The 21,237-nt window shown below is 36.6% G+C and overlaps 1 protein-coding gene and 1 non-coding gene across 2 annotated transcripts; one reads left to right on the forward strand and one right to left on the reverse strand.

Moving 5' to 3' along the window:
* Positions 1-1,359: 1,359 nt before the first annotated feature.
* TRNAM-CAU (transfer RNA methionine (anticodon CAU)) lies at positions 1,360-1,431 on the reverse strand. Its single transcript has one exon. It is a non-coding gene; the product is annotated as a tRNA-Met (tRNA).
* A 12,326-nt stretch (positions 1,432-13,757) lies between these two features.
* Positions 13,758-14,800, forward strand: LOC105033259 (zinc finger protein 1). Its single transcript, XM_010907981.4, has one exon. The coding sequence runs from the start codon at positions 13,869-13,871 to the stop codon at positions 14,610-14,612; it is 744 nt and encodes a 247-aa protein (XP_010906283.1). The 5' UTR covers positions 13,758-13,868; the 3' UTR covers positions 14,613-14,800.
* The last annotated feature ends 6,437 nt before the right edge of the window (positions 14,801-21,237 follow it).

Here is a 21,237-nt window from a genome sequence, read left to right on the forward strand (position 1 = left end):
TGGATGCAACACGGAGTAAAAAGAAACCGGCGAAGGTATTGTATTACTTTCCTCTTATACCTAGATTGAAAAAGATTTATACATCATCAAAAATAACTTCATCAATGAGATGGCATGATGAAGGACGTACAAAGAATGGAATATTGAGACATCCAGCAGATAGTCTTCAATGGAAAGCATTTGATGATAGGCATCCTGATTTTGCCTCTGATGTTCGCAGTGTTAGGTTTGGCTTAGCTTCTGATGGCTTCAATCCATTTCGGACCCTGAGTTCTACCTACAGCATTTGGCCAATCATTTTAATACCTTATAATTTGCCACCGTGGATGTGCATGAAACAATCATCACTTATCTTATCAATGATTATTCCAGGAGATAAGGGTCCAGGCAATGATATTGATATTTTCCTACAGCCTTTAATAGAGGAATTGAAACAGTTGTGGAAGGGTATTGATGCATTTGATGCTTCCAACGGTCAAATATTTAAACTACGGGCAGCTTTGTTATGGACTATTAATGATTTTCCATCACATGTCAATTTATCTGGCTGGAGTACAAAGGGATGGGTCATATGTCCTTGTTGTGGAGATTCAACATATTCAATTTGGTTAAAACATGGAGGTAAATTTTGTTACATGGGATATCGTCGATGGTTGGAAGCAAATCATCCGTTTCGATTTCAGAAAGATTTATTTGATGGTACTATAGAATTGAGATGTACCCCTATTTCATCTTCTGGAACTGATGTTCATAGACAAATGGATAGCATCAATTACAGCTATGGTAAGTACTCAAAGTCCTCTAAAAAAAGAGGAAGAGATGATGTTGAAAGCTCAATGCACGAAGGGATATACCATTGGCCACAATACATCTTGTCAGTTCTCAAAAGATGCAGAGTAATTTGTAGTGCAGGATTGTGAAAATCAAAAATTAGAAAGCTTTTCTTACATAAAAACCTGTAGCTCAAATTTGAAGGCGCTTGAATATTTGCAGCATTTGTAGCACATAATGAAAAACTTCAGTGTTTACGGTTCCAACCAAAGCTCACCAGAAGGTGATATATGAAGTACAATATGCAGCGATTTTGTCACCTTGGATTGATTCTTCTAGTTCTCTTGTTAGGCTTTCAGCAATGCCAATTTGTTCTCCTTTGAGGACATGGTGATAGGGGAATTGATGCTGCAGGGATGCTTGTTTCATACGTTTTATCTGATGAAATCAAGTAGGTGGTTGTCTCATGGATGGCAAACAATATTCTGGTAAAGAGTTTCAGACCATATTTTGGTGAGCATTCTTTTCTTTAAAAAAAAAAATGGGAATACAAGGAAAAAATAGAAAAAACATGGAAGCCTCTCCGAATATCAGAGCCAGGTTTCGATCCTGGGACCTGTGGGTTATGGGCCCACCACGCTTCCGCTGCGCCACTCTGATAGTTGACAGGGTAGTGCCCTCTATTTTATATAACCAATAGTAAACCAGACATCAAATTTTATCCAGTTGGGCATAGTTTATAGTCTGTTGACAGTGGTAATGACATCAAATTTTAATATGATTTTGTAAGTCTACCTGACAGTCATGCAGAGGGAGCTTAAAGTTGACCATATTATGAATCTCACATGCAATTTTGTGAATGTGCAGGTCTGTCTTCTGTGATACCTGGACCTGCAATTCATTTTACTGTTGTTCACTGGCTAGCATGCATTTATTATCTCAAACTGATGTAGAAATGGAAGATAAACAGATGAATTATGTGTGTATTTGAAGATAAGAAACCCAAACAGAAGATGGATTTGAGAATCTAGGTAGGTATCATGATGCAAGCACTAAAATTTTCTTATTTTTCCAAGAACTAAGAAAGGTGAAAGCCTGGTAGATTTGAAATGAAGGCAAGACCTAATCTGGTGCTCTTGTATCAACAAATGCGAAAGCTTATGCTGATCATGCAATATGATGCTATATACATATAACATTTGGATCCTTGTTTTTATATTTTTATTTTTACTAAAGTAGGTGAAAGCCTGGTAGAATATTGATCAAGTGGAGATGAGATGAAACACACATCTCCTCTATCAACATAAATGCAAAAGCTTACTAATCAAGCACTGCAACTATAAACATGTAGAGGAAATGGATAATACTAGTTATTGATGCATTGAAACAGCACAATCTGTCGTCTAGATTATGAATTTGGATCAGTGTTTCCTTTTCTATAGCTGTATCTTTTGATAGGGCTCCTTTCCAATATCTGGGTACAAAATCCACTTCAATTGTAACTTAGTTCATGAGAATAATTGGCAGTTGAACAATAATGTACAGCGATAACTATTTGCTAGATCACTTCTAGAGGAAAGACAGCATGAATGACCCACATTCTTTCGAGCTATGATTTTGACTGGCATCTAGGCCTTACAGGAAACCTATCTCAAGGTACACATGCATGGGTAATGCATGCATTAGTCGATAACAATAATGTTTTCGTTAATAGCATCAGTAATTTAGCCAGCATAATTGACCTTTTCGGATAGCTAAATATCCGATCAACTATCCTGAAGTTGACTAGATTGCAAGACCTTTAATTTTTAATTGGTACGATCATTTGGCCCGCAGAGTTTTGATTAGCATGTGAATTATCCAATCACACTTGGGTGGTGGTATACTGGTATCAAGAGAAAAAAGATGGCACATGACAATAGATGACACTTTGGTATTCCTTTAGACAGAAATTTTGGAATATATATATTTAGGAATCTCTAGAATAAATTTTTAATTCAAGTAAGATAATATTATCTTTTTTCATTTTCTTTTTTGTAAATTTGGGACTTCATCCCACGTACATTCTATACACTTCAGCTTGGTGATAAACAAATTAACAATTGTTTGTGAAAAGAAAACAAAAGAGTTTGGAACAAGATATCTGATTAATATATTCTTGTAAGGATCACTACCCAGTGTCTAATTAATTTAGATTAATAAATCCGTTACATGATAACAATGAATTTTGAAAATAAAAATTGAAAAATTTATTAACAGCAACCTCCAGCACCACTCCCTTCAAGTGTTAGTAGCAACTGATCTCTGAGTCATATATTTCTAGGATCATTGCTGCTGAAAAGAGAGCTTTAATTCGAGACCAATATTCATCTCATTGTGAGCAATAGGAGCATACATCCACAGTTCATCCGAGCTCAAAAGCTAGAAAAATTGACCAAAAGAGAGAATTATTATTAATCATATGTGCCTCTGGTGATTGGTTAATAGGAATGGTTGATAAATTTTAGATTAACTGCACTAAACTATACAATGTGATGCAGACCTAGATCCAACCGATACTATTTCAATTAACTTGTTTTTCAAATGTGATCCTTACCTTAATCTGGAGCTGCAAGAACTTTACATACTGAACAGCTACTTCAAGCATTGTGCCTATGTCTACCTGTCAGATGGCAACAATTAGATTCTTTAGCTATCAACAGTTTTCCCTTGAGAATTTCTAGCAGAACAAAAAAAAAATGCAGATGAGAGAAGGCATTTGCAGCTAAACACTCAGTTTTGTTCCATTAGATACAAGGTTCTGTAATATCCTCAGTCTCTCATTGATTCTCTCCCTCCTTTTCTGCAATCAAGTGACAATCATATCAGATTCTGATTCAAATAAGTTCTTGTTAGAGCTGATTTTAGATTGAGGTGATGGATCTACTAGGCTAACAAATATATTATCCTTGCATAGAGGCTTTGAGGGTCAGTTGCCAAACCCCGACTAGCTTTTATTTTGCCAGAACAGGAGATGCTTTTGAGCTGGGACTCCTGCTACCTCCTCCATTAGGTTCTTTAGAAGCACTAGAGTTGTCCCCTCGATCTGCAGCAGCTGGAACTCTGCACACTTGCAATAGCATTGCTATCTTCCTCATCACCACTTGTAGCACTCCTTTTGGCTCCCTTTGATCGCGCCTTCTTCAAATTCTTATGGGCCTCTATTTGAATTATATCAATTAGAACGAAAAGCAAGTGCATCTTTATAGTTGCCAATCCAAAACACACACACACACACACACACTTAGAGCTAGTCCAAAGAGCTGCTCACTTGCACTGAAGCTTGGACCTTCTTGTTAGAACTTTCAACAGGGCTATCATCCTTCTGCATGTGAAACCTTCTTTTGGGCAGTGATAATTGAACATGAGTGATGGATTCTGAGAGATTAGTGCCAGTGTTCCATGTCATCACTGCTAGTCTCCTCGTTCAAGCTTATGGGGTCTACATTTGGAGCATTGGGAACCACCCAAAAAGATGGGGTTGTTTGTTGCCCTCCATCCATAAAATAATTCATGGGCACAGAGCTTGCATTGATCTCATTGACCCCAGGGACATTGTTCAGTCCCCTAAGATAGCAACCCTCATAGGCAGAAGGGATAAAGAAGCTACTAGTACTAATACTACTATCATCCCCTTGAGTCCAGTAGTATAAGCTGGAGTTAGTGCCAGCACTAACACTATCCAAACAATAATAGAAATCAGAAACATGATCAGAAGACCAAGACATTGATGGATTTCCAAAGCTTGGTTCATGAGGATCATGTTCAGTTGGAAAATGGTAGGGCATCATTGAATCGAATGAGCTCCAACTCAACTCTGCAACCACTTCTGCAGGCTCCATTGTGCTTAGGACTTAATGCAAGAGATGGAGAGGAGGGAATTGGCCAGAGGAGTTTTTCAAAGTATATCTTGGCGAAGCTTAGCAAAACTTGTGAAGTACTTAAATGAGCATTTCAAAAGATTGTGTGCAACATATTATCGACTTCACTCCTCTAACCAGGTGCTGCAAATTTTTTTAGTCCATGTTCATTAACGATTGCAGGTCCAGGGTGAGGTCGACCAAAGTGATACAACTCAAGCAGGGACAATGACAGGCTTAGAAAAATTGGAGCTCTCTTTGGAGAGATAACATGATGACCAATCCAAAGATCTTGGTCAAGGAGCTGAACAGTGGGTTCGGGTTGCATCTTTTTGTGCGAAAGAATGATTGATTTTTTTTTTTTATGATCTCAACCACTAGATCATCCTTTGCACATATTTCAAAGCACTTCAATCTATATTTTTATTTGCTTACATAGATCTCAAAGGAGATATTGTGCGATCCAATGGTTGACATTGCAAAAAAAAGGGAATCATTCTTCATGCCAAAGATACCATCCGAAACCCCTTAGATGGTGGGATTTTTACGGCCCTTTACTTGGTTGGTAGATGATTGTCCCATGATTATATTAGCTGGAACAAAAATTATAGAAGGGCATGAGATAGTCCCAAGGAAGAAGTCTATGATCTGAAAATTAGTAGAACGTCGGAGTCGTTTGAAGAGTATTCTGAATCAACTCGGTGCACAATTATGTTGCTTTAGTCCATGTTCATCAATGAATGTGGGGCCACGATGGGGCCGACCAAAGTGCCACAACTGAGGGGCAATGATAGGCTGAGAAAAATTGGAGCTTCCTGTGGGTATACATAAAATGATGACTCATTTGGAGATATAATTGGTTAAAGAGCTGATCATGGGAAGATGAACGACCCATGATTACATTGGTTGGAACAAAAATTATAAGAGGGAACGAGATAGTACTAAGTGAAAGAAAATCATATATAGAGGTGCAAATGGAACAGTTCGGACTAGGTTATAAGTGATTATAATCTGACCTGATTCTCTGATCGGATGTTAATGTTGGACGCAAATCCAATCGAATAAAAGATTGAGTCAAAGTCGGGTCGAGTCGAGTCTATGGTCGAGATTTTTGATCCAACGGTTCATTCAGGTTAGGTTGGGTCCATGCATAACCTGATCCCAACTCAAAAAGCTTGAGTCTAAGTTGGATTCATGTCAGATTCAGATCAAATGTAGCCAACTATATTTTAATTACCACATAACCTACTACTACTAACCACACAAAATAGACAATAAATGAATGTTGTTCTCAAAATTAATTAGGATATAAAAATAACTTTAAACATATCTTTATGTTTAAAATATTACTTATACAAGTCTTAAATCATAACTTAGAGACTCAAATGGATTTGGATCCTAATGGTATATCAGGTTCGTATCAGATCATAGAGTAAAAAATCTAAAATTGATCCAGAAATCAAACAGAATGGGTCAGATCAGAATTTAGTAAATGTAGATCTGATCCAACAATTGTACAGGTCTAATTTTAGAACCCAACTAGCCCTATTGTTCCTTTGAAGCGGATCGGATCGGATCTAAGCGGGTCGAGTTGGGTCAAGATCAACCTATCTCGTTGCAGCCTTAATCATATGGGAGCAGGCTTCGTATTTTATCATATTTTCGCCAATGCCCATCTTAAAAAAAAAAACTTAAAAGTCAAAGACTCCTACTAGTAGAATAGTTGATTTATGTCATGCCCCCGACCCGAGATTTGAATCGAGGGTCATGGCAACCGTTGCATACTTATAGAATACTTTTCCCATAAGCATGCAAGGCATCTCATCATGATATCTTCACAAACAGTTAAATAAATTTTTCTTTATTCAATAATCAAACATTGGTTCAAATAACAAATCAAAACTAAGTGTTCAAAAGAAAGTAACTGTCTGACAAAGTCAATACTAAAAACAAAACTAAAGGTTTTGAATCAATTCTGAGAAAAATCCTAAATCAATGAGTTAACTCCATCTCTAATCGCTCTCCCAACCGAAATCCCGCATCATGCTAATTTTCTGGATCTGTAAGAAAAACATAAAACTTATCATGAGCTAAATAGCCCAATAAGCAGTGTATACCTTTAACTGAATAATCAGGCAAATAATACTATGCATAACAAATCAATATGTAATTTCATGAAATCATATTCATACTATCAATCATATATAAAAGTCAATTCATCATAATTTTCAATTATGCTTTTCTTCTTAAATTCATCAATTTCTTAAATTCTTCTTACCAACCATGACTATGACCACATTATCCCTGTGGCAGGGTCATAATACCGCGTATCTGCTTGCGGTGGGCTGCGAATCATCTGACAGCCAAGTCCTTTAGAACCGCTGGTCTAACTGGCGGTTTAGTCGCTGGTCTATCTGACGACATGTCGCTGGTCTCACTGGCGACATAAATCCTCAGGACAGTCAATTGCCAACGTATATGCCCCCATTGGCAGGGTCCTCAACACAGTCAGGTTGTCAATTTCATATTGTCTTTCAATTCATATATTATTTTCAAGAATAATAAAATTAATTGATATTCGAGTAAAATCAATTATAACATTCTTTGAGATCATATATCATCATAATAATTGCTCCACAAATAACTTCAATCATAAATAATTTTCTACAATTAACTTTCATCATAAATAATTTTCAGTAATTATTTCAATAAATAATTTCAATCGTAAGCATGCATAAATTTATTTAATTCATAATATACCAGATAAATTCAGTAAAAGTAAACACTACTTACCTCAAAAGAAAGTCCAAACTAGAAATTCTAGGGATCTCGAAAATCCTTCTCAGAACCTGATACGTCAAATATCATATTTTAAATCAAAATTTTATCGAATTAAAAATAACTAAATTATTAAAATCTAATATCCCCACTAGGATCAATTCGTCGACAGCATCCCGGTTTTCGAATTAATCCATAGACATCCTAATTTTATTTTTATTTTTATTGCTAATTTTTTTTTTAAATTAATTTCATAAATCCTAAAATCTAAAGAGAGAGAGAGAGAGAGTTTCTCTCTCTCCGCCCCTTCTTCTTTTTTTTTTTTTCTTCTTTTTCTTTTCCTTTTTCTTCTTTTTCTTTTCCTTTTCTTCTTTTTCTTCTTTTTCTTTTCCTTTTCTTCTTTCTTCTTTTTTTTTTCTCCTTCTTCTTCTTCTTCTTCCCGGGCCAGAACAGAGGACTCTTGGTCCTCAGGCTTTGAACGGCCGTTCGGGCCGCGGCCACCACGGTGGAGGCCGGCGGCCGACGGGGCCGCTCCTCCGGTCACGGAGGAAACATGGCCGGCGATCAATTCCGATCGCCGGCGCTGGAGATTTCAAGGAAACGGGGCCCAAAACAGAGTCTTCTTTTTTTTTTTTTTTTCCGACTAAAAATCGACGATGCTCGTCGCCGGCCACCGCGCACAAGCGCACAGGGGAAAGAGGAAGGAAGAGAGGAAGAAGGGAAGCTTACCTTGACCTCCGGTGACTTCGTCGGAGAGAAAACACGGCAAGAAACCCAACTGTGCCCGCTGCTCTTCTTCGAAAAAATCGGAGAAAAAGAGAGAGGGAGGAGGCCGATCTTCGGTCTCAAGGGGGAGGGGTCTACTTATAGAGGACCCTAGGACTCCGAGGGGTCCTAGGAGTCCCGATTTTCTTGGGTTTCGCCGGAGAAGGAGACTCCCATCGGGAGTCTTCTTCCCGATTTTGAATTCCTCTATTTTTTTTTTTTTTTTCGTTTTGGGTTTTGATCTGCTGGGCTGGGCTTTGGGCTTGGTTTGGGCTATAACAATTTATGATTGAAAAAAATTACGATATTTTTTTTCTTTCTTATTTTTAAAATATACTTTTTACCAATACATACTAGATGGTTAGATGATATACACCAAACAAATTCATCATCTAACATGCCAATATACATTTCTAAGTAAATTGATACATAACTTTTAGATCATGGACTTTACTAGTATATAGCACACAGGCAGGTGATATACACTTAGCGAATTAATTATCTATCGACACAATATATATCTCTAAATAAATTAATATATAATTTCTGAAATATCATATTCACTAATATCCACTATATAGGTAGATGATACACATTCATCTTCTTAATACATATTATAAGTTTCTTTGATACATATCCATTCATGATCTAATTCACATATCTAAGTGAAAAACATATTCCAATAACTATTTATCTATTTAATTAAAGATATGTATTGGATCACTGCTATGTATATATCAAAAAAAATTATAATATACATTAGAAAGTCGACAAATGTGTATCGCTTGCTCATATAGTAAGTATTCATCAATTTGATATTTTAAAAATTATATATTAATTTACTTGGAGATATATATTGAGTTGCTAGATAATTAATTTACTATGAATGTATTACCTGACTATATGCTATATATTTATAAATAATATCTTTTAAAAATTTTATATCAATTTATCTAAACATTATATTGGCTTGTTAGATGATAAATTTGCTTGGTGTATATTATTTAATTATATACTATATACTAGTAAACAGCATATTATATAAACAAAAAAGAAAAAAAAGATGCCGTATATGATTTTTTTTTTTTGATTTTTTAAATTATAAAACTGACGACCCTATTAATAAGAGGTTCTCTGACTTTTGGTGCCTGCCCTATATGGTTTTTGTTCATACTAAAAAGTCTATAATCAGGCAATTGGTGGAACGTGGGAGTCCTTTGAAGAGTATTCTCAATGAAGTCGGGACGAAATTTTGTTGGATGGAATAAAGAAAAGGAGGATAAGAGGGACAGGTCAGCACGATCATGGATAGGAGAGAGGTCGGCATGATCGTGGAGCGGAGTTTTTAGATTCTTTTTTTGTTTTTTTGGGTAAAACAGGAGTTTTTAGATTCTTGAGTAGACGAGAGGGGATGGACTCCGCTTCTTGTCCGTTAGTTATGCCGGTTTCTTTTGGATGGAAATGGAGGCAGCCTGAGGCTTCCACCATTAGTTATGCCTTCAACTCCATAGTCCATGGAGCTTTCTTTGTTGCAGGGAACAGTTATTCCTGGCCAACTTGCCACCACTAGATTGCAGGGAATAGTTATTCCTCGATTTGATGTATTCTCTTTTGTGAGACCATCTGTTGGGACTTGGGAAGAATGAAACAAGGTGGGGAAGACATTATTCTGGAGTAGACGCATTGAATTGAAACGAATATTAAGGGTTAGCCCTGCAATTTAATTAAAGAAGTAATATATTAGCATAATTCGGGTCAGCTGGATAAAGTTTTAACACAATTTGACATGCTTCCGTGACTGTTAGGCACCCACAAAGCCAAGTCAATAATGACCAGGCTGCTCCATTAGAAGTTTGTTCGAACTCTAAGAATTTGATCCATCTATCTGATAAGCTTTCTTGTATGACCCGTTGGAAGTTTATTTGGAATGGCACCAAAGCATTTGCTTGTTATTCAAAATGCTATTTTGCTACGTCTGCCTTGGGAGTTGGGAGGCAACGAAGGCATCATACAAGCAATGACTTCGGAGCTATTAGCAAGTATGAACGTTGCTAGTTGTTTATTTGGGAGAAGTATCCGTGACTTGCTGCTTGCTCTCAACAAGAAAGCTGACATGCTGGTGGAAAGATAAACTTGGGTCATGTTTGGATTTTTTCTTTTTTATGGATTGGATTAAATATCCCTTAGGATTTATGGATTAGGCCAGCACAATCAACAAAATTACAAGTTATATATTGAGCTTAGGGCTAAAATTAGATCGGATACGAATCAAATGCCGGTAATATTCATATCCATATTTATTTTATTTGTCAAATACAAATACGGATATAGATATAAATTAGATACAAAAATTTTTATCCACATTTGTTTTAAATAGAAATAAATATAAATCAGATATTAGAAGTATGGATATAAATCGAAGAATTCACTTTTATGATCACTGAATCAAAGATATTACTAAGTAAATAATAAATCAACCAATAACATGTTAATATTATTATATTTTTCTTAAAAGTTAATGAATACTATGTAAAATAGCATAGGATTACAAATAGAGTTGGATATTTGAATATAGATTGAATAGTTGTCTATTTATATTTATTTTTCTTTAACAGATATGATATGGATACGAATATTAGTTGAATGCTTAAATTTTTATCTATATTCAGATAGATTCTGATATGAAAATAGATTTAGTCAAATAATATCCTATCCATTTTTGCCTCTAGTTGGGCTAAATCTATACACATAAAATATCCATGAATAGCTTTAGAGCGACCTAGCTCAAATTTTATAAAAAAAAAAGACCTGCTTCAAAGCTATTCCTAAATATTTTACCTAGCCCAGCTTATAGCTTGTGATCTTGGTAGTTGTACCGAGCCAAACCACAAATTCTATAAAATTGGCAACCCAATATCCTATAGAAGAATCCAAATAGACCCTTAATAGGCTTTTTTTATCATCCAATTATGTAAGGTTGATGTATGGGAACAGAAGCATTCTATTCTATTGCTCCAAAAGGAACGTGTCTTTGTATGATAAAATCTTTTTATTTTTTTCAAATTGTGTATAGTAAAGCATTTGGAAGCTAAGATTTATTACTTTAAGAAAAATATGAATATAAAAATGAAGGATGGCAGAAATTTTTCGTGAATCATATTTTCAACACCAACATGAATGTGATATTTAACTCATTTATAGAAAAATAACAACGGTGACAAACAAATCCTTAATTGATCTGTAATTTCTGGATGATCCGATACCTGCCTCATAAGTACCATGCGATGGATCAATAAATAGATCAACAAGAAGAAAGCTAGACATCTATTTCATGAGCAATCTAGCAATACTCCCACATGGTGGTTAAGCAACTACGTCAACCTAATCCATCATGAACAATGGTGGTTCACCCACAACATTTAAGCTGCACATTGACCAGTACTATACGACATTTGGGCAGTTTGGTTTCATAATTATGATCAGACAACAATCCCTTTATATACACGGTTGCATGCTTGCCCTCCTCGGTCGTGAACCACAACGTTGGATCGCCATCAATCCAAATGGATCCCACCTATGAGCTATCATATAAAGCTTTTAGGTAGCCATCTCTGGCAATTAAAACATGGGGCCTTAACAATGAATGGGAAGAGATGCAATTAAGATTGAACACCCTCATATGTATCACACTGTTTCTGTGGATTACTTGCAGAAAAAAAAAAGAGCAATAAATAGCTCTGATTTAAAAAAAAAAAAAAAGAACTAAGATTGAAGGAAGTCAGATTGAAATCGTAACAAGAGCAGGATCTATATCTAGTTCGCTGGTATCCAACATTCGATGGCTCTAGTAATCAAGCCAATTGACACCATCAAAAACTTTGGATCATAATATCTGCTTCATTATCCATGTTATTACGTATCGATTGTGATCACAACAAGTGGCAACTAAAACTTATTTTCAGCCATCAAATGGCAGTGGTGCCTCAAGGAGGTGTTTGGTCTGAAAGGTTCATCAAAGGCATTTCTTTGATGTGCTTTGGAGGCATGGTGTAGGTGGCAAGCAAGCACCATTCTACAGTGACCCAGTTCCATTAGTCCAAATGAAATGAACATGGGAGTTTTTACTTTGTTTTTTCTTTTGTGCCCCCCCCCAAAGTTGGTCGTTTGCTGAAAGGAGATTCTTGTGCTCCAATACTCGAAGTTATCTAAATTGTCGGTTACGAATGCATAGGGACCGGCTAACAACTCAATTGCACCACTGGTGCACACCTCGCACGATTTCAACGTGGGCGGCTCACCATTCTTAGTAGTTGTGGGCTTAGAATGGTTTGACGGTGTACCAGACTCCTGTAATCCAATTAGCCGCTTTTTTTTACTATAAAAGAGCCAGAGTCAGTGAATAAAGTGAAAATTTATTACATGGACCACAGGTTCACTGGATCCGTCCAAATCATGGGGCACATGTATGGTAGATCATAGACCCCTCTCATTTAGTTTTGAATTATTTAAATAAAAGATGACAATATGATGAGTCGCTATCATATTGATCCACTAAATCTGGTCGATCTAATAAACATGATTCAGTTAGACTAGCAATTGTTCTTGAAAACATTATGAATAACTTTATTCACCAATCAATAATCTTAATATTTTTATTATAAATTTAGGACTACAGGATAGATAAATATTTTTTAAAGAAAAAAACTAATTTAATAAAGAACCCAATTGCAAGCGCATGGTACGATGGTCGGCAGCCACCGGTCGATCTACCAGACTTGGATCCGTGGTGTCCCGTGAGACCGCCATGATTAGATTGAGCCGCCAAACTACCGAGCTATTTCCGATCACAGCCGTTGCTTCGATCATAAAGGGTGCATGATCGAGAGACAGGCCCCAGGGGACGGGAGGGGAATAGGATGCCGTATCACTTTGGGAAAGCGTGAGGATAAACATAAAAAGCAAGAACAAGAGAGCAGCTGGAAGCAAGAAACACGTGGTCTTCACGTCGTTGCTTCCCACGAAGATGCCCAACCGCCAGGTGCCGTTCGGAGAAGTTTACCAACAAGTCCACCGGCTCCCACCGTTAGAGCCTTATCCCCCCGGAACTCCATCCCAGCGTCTCTACCAACGTCATCCCTACGACATCCCAATCCTGTCCTTATTAAACTGGCGCAGGTTAAGAAACAACTCCATAGAGACCTTTTATTTATAAAGAAGAGTTCTCCTGTTTTGACCTTTGACTAAAGAATTGGTCACCAGTCTTCTCCACCCCACTCACTCTTCCCTCCCTCTCTTCCAACTCATGCTGGCTCCAGAGAACCAAGTCACCCCTTCCTACCACTCACTCCACACTAATGGTTGACCCAGGATTCCATCTTTGCTTCCAACCTCAACTACCACTGCTTTTCTTCTCCCCCCCCCCCACCACATAGCGTGTCTCGCAACGCTTATCCCAGTCCGGTCCTACATTAAGCCACCCAACTCTGACGCAACTTCTTACCTCCCAGTCCCCCCTTACCTTCTATATATATAACACTCCCCGCCCCTTCTCTTCCCCACTCTTCACTCCCAACTCTCCTACCCAAAAGCCCGTAAGAAACCTTCCTCTCTTCTCTCCTTGTGTTCTACAATCTTTCCAGATCTCTCTTCGCTACGATGGCCGTGGATGCTCTCGAGACTACCGCGGCATCAACCCCCCCTCCGACCGCTACTGAGACGAGCGACGAGCAGTTTCCTCATCATGTCGAAGGATGGGCCAAAAGGAAGCGGTCGAAGCGCCACCACGGGTTCTTCGACCACCCGCCGACCGAGGAGGAATATCTCGCTCTTTGCCTCGTCATGCTCGCCCGCGGTGGATCCGGTCACCGCCTTCCGTCTCTGAATCCTGGGTCGGCGACCGCAACCGTGGCCGCTGCTCCGGTGAAGGAGAAGCTTGCGTATAAGTGTTCGGTCTGTGGCAAGGCGTTTGCCTCTTTCCAGGCGCTCGGCGGGCACAAGGCCAGCCACCGAAAGCTCGCCGGTGGGGAGGATTCCACCGCCTCGCCGGCGGCGTCGGCGTCCGGTTCGTCCACGGCGGCTGCCTCTGTTAGCGGTAGGGTCCACCAGTGCTCGGTGTGCCTGAAGACGTTCCCGTCCGGGCAGGCGCTAGGGGGACACAAGAGGTGCCACTATGACGGAAGCCTCGGCGGCGGCGCCGCCTCTGCCTCTGCCTCCGCCTCCGCCGTTGCAGCGGCGTCGATGTCGGAGGGGGCAGGGTCGAGCGACAAGGGGTTCGATCTGAACCTGCCGGCGGTGCCGGAGTTTGCCTTCGATGCGGCAAGGCGGTGTGTGGCGGCGGAGGAGGAGGAGGTGCAGAGCCCTCTGGCCTTCAAGAAGCCTCGCCTCCTTATCCCGGCTTAGAAGCCACCAATTCTAGAGAAATTATTATACTACCATTATTTGTATTTGTACAGAGAATTACTCATTCTTTGTAACTGGCGACTGGCCATGGCGAGCTCAATTTCTTTCATCGTCTTTTCATTGGTTTTTTAATTGTTGTTAGTTAAAGAATTAGAAATTAATGAATCTGTTTGGAAATTCTTTGCTTATGATCACTGGTGAAGTATTCGATACTGAAATTATGGGTTTTTTTATTAAAAAGAAAGAAACAAAACTTGTCTACGTGGAATTTTTTTCTGTGTGAAAACCGAGTCAATGATGCTTTCCGTGCGAGAAGGTTAGCACAAAAGACACGCTATGCTTAACACCCAAAGGACTCGGTTTGGTAGACGAGAGAGCTTCGTGTTTTCCGTGTCAGAGTTAGCTGGCTTGACTTCGGCCTCCATGTGCAGAATATATAGGTTAGTAAGAGTCAATAACGTGTATGTTCTCAATTGAGGCTGTTAAACATATACTCAAACCTAAGAGTGCAATCGAGAGCCAAGTCAAACTGAATAGCTAGAAATTTAAGTTCGAGCTTGACTCGATTATTAATACTCGAATTCGAAATTTGACTTGAGATCGATCGAGCTTTAATATTTTAAGCTCAAGATTAGCTCAATGAAAAATAGATAAAATTCAAGATCGATTCAACTCGAATATCAACCGAATCATGCTCGAACTCGAAATCAAATTTTAACCTACTAATAATATATGTATTTTTATATATATTATAAATAAAAATAATATTATTTAATATATATATATATATATATATATATATATATTCAAGTAGATTCATGAGCTTTCGAGTTGAATATCCAACTATTCAAGTTCGACTCAAAAAGCTACTCAAATTCGATAATAATCAAATCGAATCAAGCTCGAGTAATTTGCAAGCAATTTGACTCATTTGTACCTTTACTCAAATCCAAACAATAGTTTTAATGGAGTTGAATACCTTTCATGCAACTTGGACGGAGCCAATTCGAGTTATAATGTGTGGTCCCAAATATGTGTAGCTTGCAGAGAACACTAACATTACTTAATTACACCCATGTGCTAGTTGGGTCTTCATAATGGAAGTCCCATTACAAAAATGGCAGGGCATCTCAACTACTTTAGCTAATCAAGAATGTACTATGAATTATGTAAAATTAATGGCCTATGATTAGTTAGACGTAATAATTGTGGGGTGCATGTACTACATGCTACAATGCTAGGTGTGCATGAATAGATATGCCCAACAATGGGGGCTCATTTTGGTGATGAGTTGATTAAAATCATATTAGTTAGTCTTTTCAATATTTGGATCACTGGTTCTCTGAATCATTAAATGCAAATTGGAAAGCTAATGTTTTCAATTGAGATTTAGTCAGAGTTGTAAGGTGGATTACTGATTCAACTTAGACAAGACTCAATACTCGCTTAATGAGTTTTTCGCATCCATCTTATATGTTTATGCTATGTAAATTTTTCGTTGTGAACTGCCTAGGATTGAATGGGATGTTGGATTGTGCCACTGAATTCAAGATTCATCAGTGCACATCATCATGCTAGTCTGTTTTCCAAAGTGACAGTGCAGTTATTAGTTATACCAACTGCTTAGAATTGCATGCCATATATCCTGAGATCATTTCATGTTTATGTATCAAAATTTAATTTCAGTTGCCTCTTGAAAAAGAAAAAAAAAAAAAAATCTCTTGTCTTGTTTAAAAGATGCATAATTAAAATAGAAGAAAAAAGTTAAATGGATCCAACTTGCACTTGGCCAGAGATTAAATTTGACCAAGAGTGCAATTCATATCCTAGATTGTTCTAGCATGTTAGAGTTCAACCACTTAAGGCAGGACTTGTACAAGCAGAATCCAAAGGAGCTGATAGCAACCTCAACCAAATCCATTTGGGGTATGTATATATTTTATCATGTTGCAGATTGCCACTTGGAAAATGAACTAAATTAATACCCAACCACATGAGATAGGGACCAAAAACTATCCTGACTCTAGCTAATATTAGAGCTCCTTAATTGGTTTGCTGACTTCATTCGCACTTCACTGCCCCAGAGACAGGTGCATTGAACTAGTCACCACCTTCTCTGTCAAGATATATAACAAAAGGCAAATTGCACCATCTCCTCACAAGACCACCTCATTGCCTTAAACACCATGCTAAATCCACAAAAATTCCTACATTCATGGGAGACATCTCCCCTTCAACAAATCCAGTTGTTAGAGAGATGTTATGTACTGATCAGTTCAGTAGATGATTAGTGATAAATTTGTCAAGCTATGCTTCGTCCTTGTGCTGCTGCTCTTGGTGTCATCACCTCTGAGCCACAAGGGTCTGGCTTTGGCCGCGTGGTTGGACTTTGGATCGGTGGTCGTAGAAAAAGTCCAGGTATTCTTGCCGGTTCCCACCTCCTTTTTTTTTTTTTTTTCCCCTTCTCTTTGGCAAACTGAATTCCAACCATCTACTCTCTCAGGGTTTTCTCAGAAGCTTTTCATATTTGGAGCTATCCAGGATACATCTCAAAGTTGGCGAAGCAACCCGGGTACGTTCTTCTTTGTAATAAAGTTATAGAGGACTTTGTCTTTCTTTTATTATAAAAGTAGAAAAGCCAATGAAGGTAACATCCAGAAGAAGGATCATGGAGACCTTTAAGCTCCAATTTATCTAGAATATAACATTAGTGAGAAAAATTATGAGAAATGATATAAAATAGGAACCTATTTTATGATGAATATATTAAATAAATTTAACGAGATATTAGTCAATTCAATACACGCATGCACACGTACAAGCAACGCACCTACGTAAGTTCATAAATAAGACACCTCCGAAATTATTGTAATTTGATAAAAGCTCTTATTTTTTGTCCACGTCAACATTGAATGGAGTCAGACAAAATGTTCATCAACTTAGACTGAGATTTGGTCACCCTGTTCCAAGTTAAGTTGGAAAAGGTCAAGTTGGTTAGGAGAGACTGCAACCGAAGTCCAGACTCAGGCAGCAGAATTCAAGACACAAACAAAAGGAATGGGCTAATGCGTTATATCTGACCTCAGCCATTAGGTAAAATCTGATACTTTTTTGTGTTCTATTTAATTATTTGTGTGTTCTTTGTTTTGACAAATGCAAGCTATAAAGTCTATTTTTTTTAAAAAAATTTGCTAAGCTCTTAGCTAAGCAAATGGGAGCTGAACATTTCACCTCTAACCTCATTCTAGTACTAGACATTTTACAAACATATCATATTCCACGCTTATAATTAATTACTGCAACCAAGTGTTTGGCTCATGAGATGCTATGCTAGGAAATAAAGTTTATGATGGTACTCCATATAGCAGAATAACTTGTTGAAGGCCTTTGTTTTTGGAAGAAAAAAAAGAAAAATCTTTCTTCTAGAGCATTGGAATTGTCTTTTTGTAAGAAAAGATTAAGCTATGCCCAATCGCAATCATTGAGACTTGAGAGAAAGAAAGAAGGATAAAAAAGAATCCAAGAAAAAATTGAATGCAAAATGAACTAGAGAAAGACTAAAGAGAAAGGAGAAGTTTAACCAAACACAAGCATGAAACCCTTTTTTTTTTTTTTTCTGAAGGTAAGAGAGGCAAAAGACAACATCCTGTTAGAAAGTAGATATTCTGTAGTAAACTCAGAATGGTAGTTTCTTCTCATATTACTGTCCATCCAAATTATCCACAGAGCATTCAATTATGTTGGGAGAGAGTATAAATTGACGAACTGAAGGAAGTGCATTCAAATATGTTTAGCAAAGGCATTAGATAAAAACAATTGATCAATATTTTCTTCTTGCTCACAAAGAGCATGCACAAACCATTGGAGCATTCCAATTCCTCTTTTTTTTTTTTTTAGTTTTTCTGCTGTAGGAATTCTCTGATCGGAAACTGGGATATTGAAACACTTGATCTTCTCAAAAAAATTGGAATAATCTTTCAAACGTTCGCCTCCGAAATTTGTCATTCCATAAAAGACTTGAAAGAGGTCATAAAATTAGCTTATCATCTCCAACAAAACGTTCCGTAACAGATTGAAACACTCGTTATTCTTCATTGGCACCATTTGAGGGAATTCTAGATCCCAAATCAAATTCCTAACTGGATTTAATAGACGTGGCACCAAATCTTTCTTCTTCGCCGATAAGTCAAGGAGAATTGGAAAGTAAAATGTCAAAAGATGAGGCAGAAGCCGACCGTTATTGCAGAATTCAATATGGGCTCCATTTTCCAGCCATTGCTGTAAAATTGGTGACAAGAGGGGGACGAGTAGGTGGAAGATTTCGTCCGGTGGGTGGCAGGTTTGGCGGATGAGGCTGAGGTCAACAGACGAGAGTAAGACCCTGGCACCAAGAAAGGAAGAACTTTAGGACAAATTTAAAAGCATTCAAAATCAAGCAGATTTACGAGTCATTTAATATTTATGATACCATATCGGTAAATTTAGAAGTCATGTGTGGTCACGTGACACTAAGGGGCAAAAACATTGAGTCCTATCCATCTGATTTCCAAATTTGGCATGATTTGCCAAGATTGTTATTTAGGTGGCCTCTCCACTCCACCCAAGATTTGCACCATGATATCCATCATCTTCTTCTTCCTTCCTTCAGCGATGGCTTCCAACTCCATGATAAAAAGGGCGACAACTTGACCTTCGTGAAGGTGAACCGAACAAAAATCATTTTGGGTAGGCACTAAAGAAAAAAATTATGGGGTGAGCACCATCATTTGCCACATTTCTCCTAATACTAATTTTTAAAAAAAAATAAAAATCAAAAATTCCTCCTACCAAGAGAGTCAATAGTCTTATAATAAAAATAAAAAAATATTATATTCTTTTTTGCACTTATTTTCATGATATATTTTTTATCAATACATAATACATAATCAAATGATATACATCAAGCAAATCAATCATTAAACAAGTCAATACATACTTCTAAATAAATCAATATATAATTTCCAAAATATAAAGTTTATTAATACAAGATACATAATTAGATGATACACACTTAGTAAATTAATCATCTAGCAACCTAATACACATCTCTAAACAAATTAATACATAGTTTCTAAAATATTATGTTTACCAATATATACTATATGGTATGGTAATACACACTCATCAACTTTCTTACATACTGCAAACTTCTTTAATACACACCTAGGAGTAATTCAATACATATCTCTAAGTAAATTAATACACAGTTTTTAAAATATGGAGTCTGTCAACACATAGATATAGCCAGGTCATACACACAGCAAATTGTCATCTAGCAACCCAATACATCCCTCCAAGCAAATCAATATACAATTTATAGAAATTATATTCACTAGTACATATTACATAGTATGATGATACATACTCATCCACTTTTTAATACATACCACAATCTTCTTTAATACCCATTTAACAATAATACAATACATACTCCTAGATAAATTGATATACAATTTCTATCATATAATTTTTACCTAAATATATATATTAAATCACTACTGGATATGTATTAAAAAAGCTTGCAATATATATCAAGAACTCGATAAATATGTATCACCAAATCATATAACATGTACTGATGCACATAATATTCTGAAGTCTATATATTATTTTGCTTGAAGATATGTATTGGATTGTTAAATAACTAATTTGCTAAATATACAGCACCTAATCATATACTATGTATTGGTGAACTCCATATGTATCTATTTATTTGGAGATATATATTAATTTATTTAATAATTAATATTTTTAATATATATCATACAATCATGTAGTATGTATCAGTAAAAAATATATGCTGAAAATGAGAATGAGAAAGAATGCCTTATCTTTTTTTAAAACCATCAGTTTGACAACTCCATTGATAAAAAAGTTTGATTTTTAAGTTTATTCTTTAAAATTAGTATTAAAAAAAATATAGCAAGTTATGAAATCCATCCCATAATTTTTTCTCTGGTTCCTGCCTCACATAATTTTTTGAAAAATTCTTTATGCACTACAAACAGTATAAAAAATCTGACATGAAGCGCACTGCTTTATGTAATTGATCCACATAGCCACCACTTTTCAACGCGTACTTAATCCTGTAATTTTATTTTTTCATTTAAAAATTTTGTACAATAAAAATATCCTTATCTTTTAAAAAAAATTATGACATCCAATGACATATTATGACTTTCTACACACAAGATGCATAATATGATCCAAAAAATTATGACATCCAAAAGATTATGATATTCTATATTAAATTATGACTTCCTATATGTAGAATATCATAATATGATAAAAAATATCATAATATGACTCAAAATATTATAATATAAAAAAGATATTTTTGTCCAACCACTTTCCAACGCGTATTTAATACCTACAATTCTACTTTTTTTTGTTTGAAAATTTTGAATGACAAAAATACTCCTTCTTTTAGATAAAAAATTATGACATCCTACATCAAAATTATGATTTTCTACCCACAGGATGTCATAATATAAACATAAGATACCATAATTTTTTTTTCAAAATACAGAATTATTTTCATCATTCAAAATTTCAAATAAAAAAAATAAAACTACAGATATTAAAT

The sequence above is a fragment of the Elaeis guineensis genome, chromosome 6, assembly GCF_000442705.2.
Source record: "Elaeis guineensis isolate ETL-2024a chromosome 6, EG11, whole genome shotgun sequence".
Taxonomy (NCBI): domain Eukaryota; kingdom Viridiplantae; phylum Streptophyta; class Magnoliopsida; order Arecales; family Arecaceae; genus Elaeis; species Elaeis guineensis.

Bases quoted from the DNA above. Each gene is read 5' to 3' on its own strand.
- LOC105033259 (XM_010907981.4), top strand. From the start codon at position 13,869: ATGGCCGTGGATGCTCTCGAGACTACCGCGGCATCAACCCCCCCTCCG.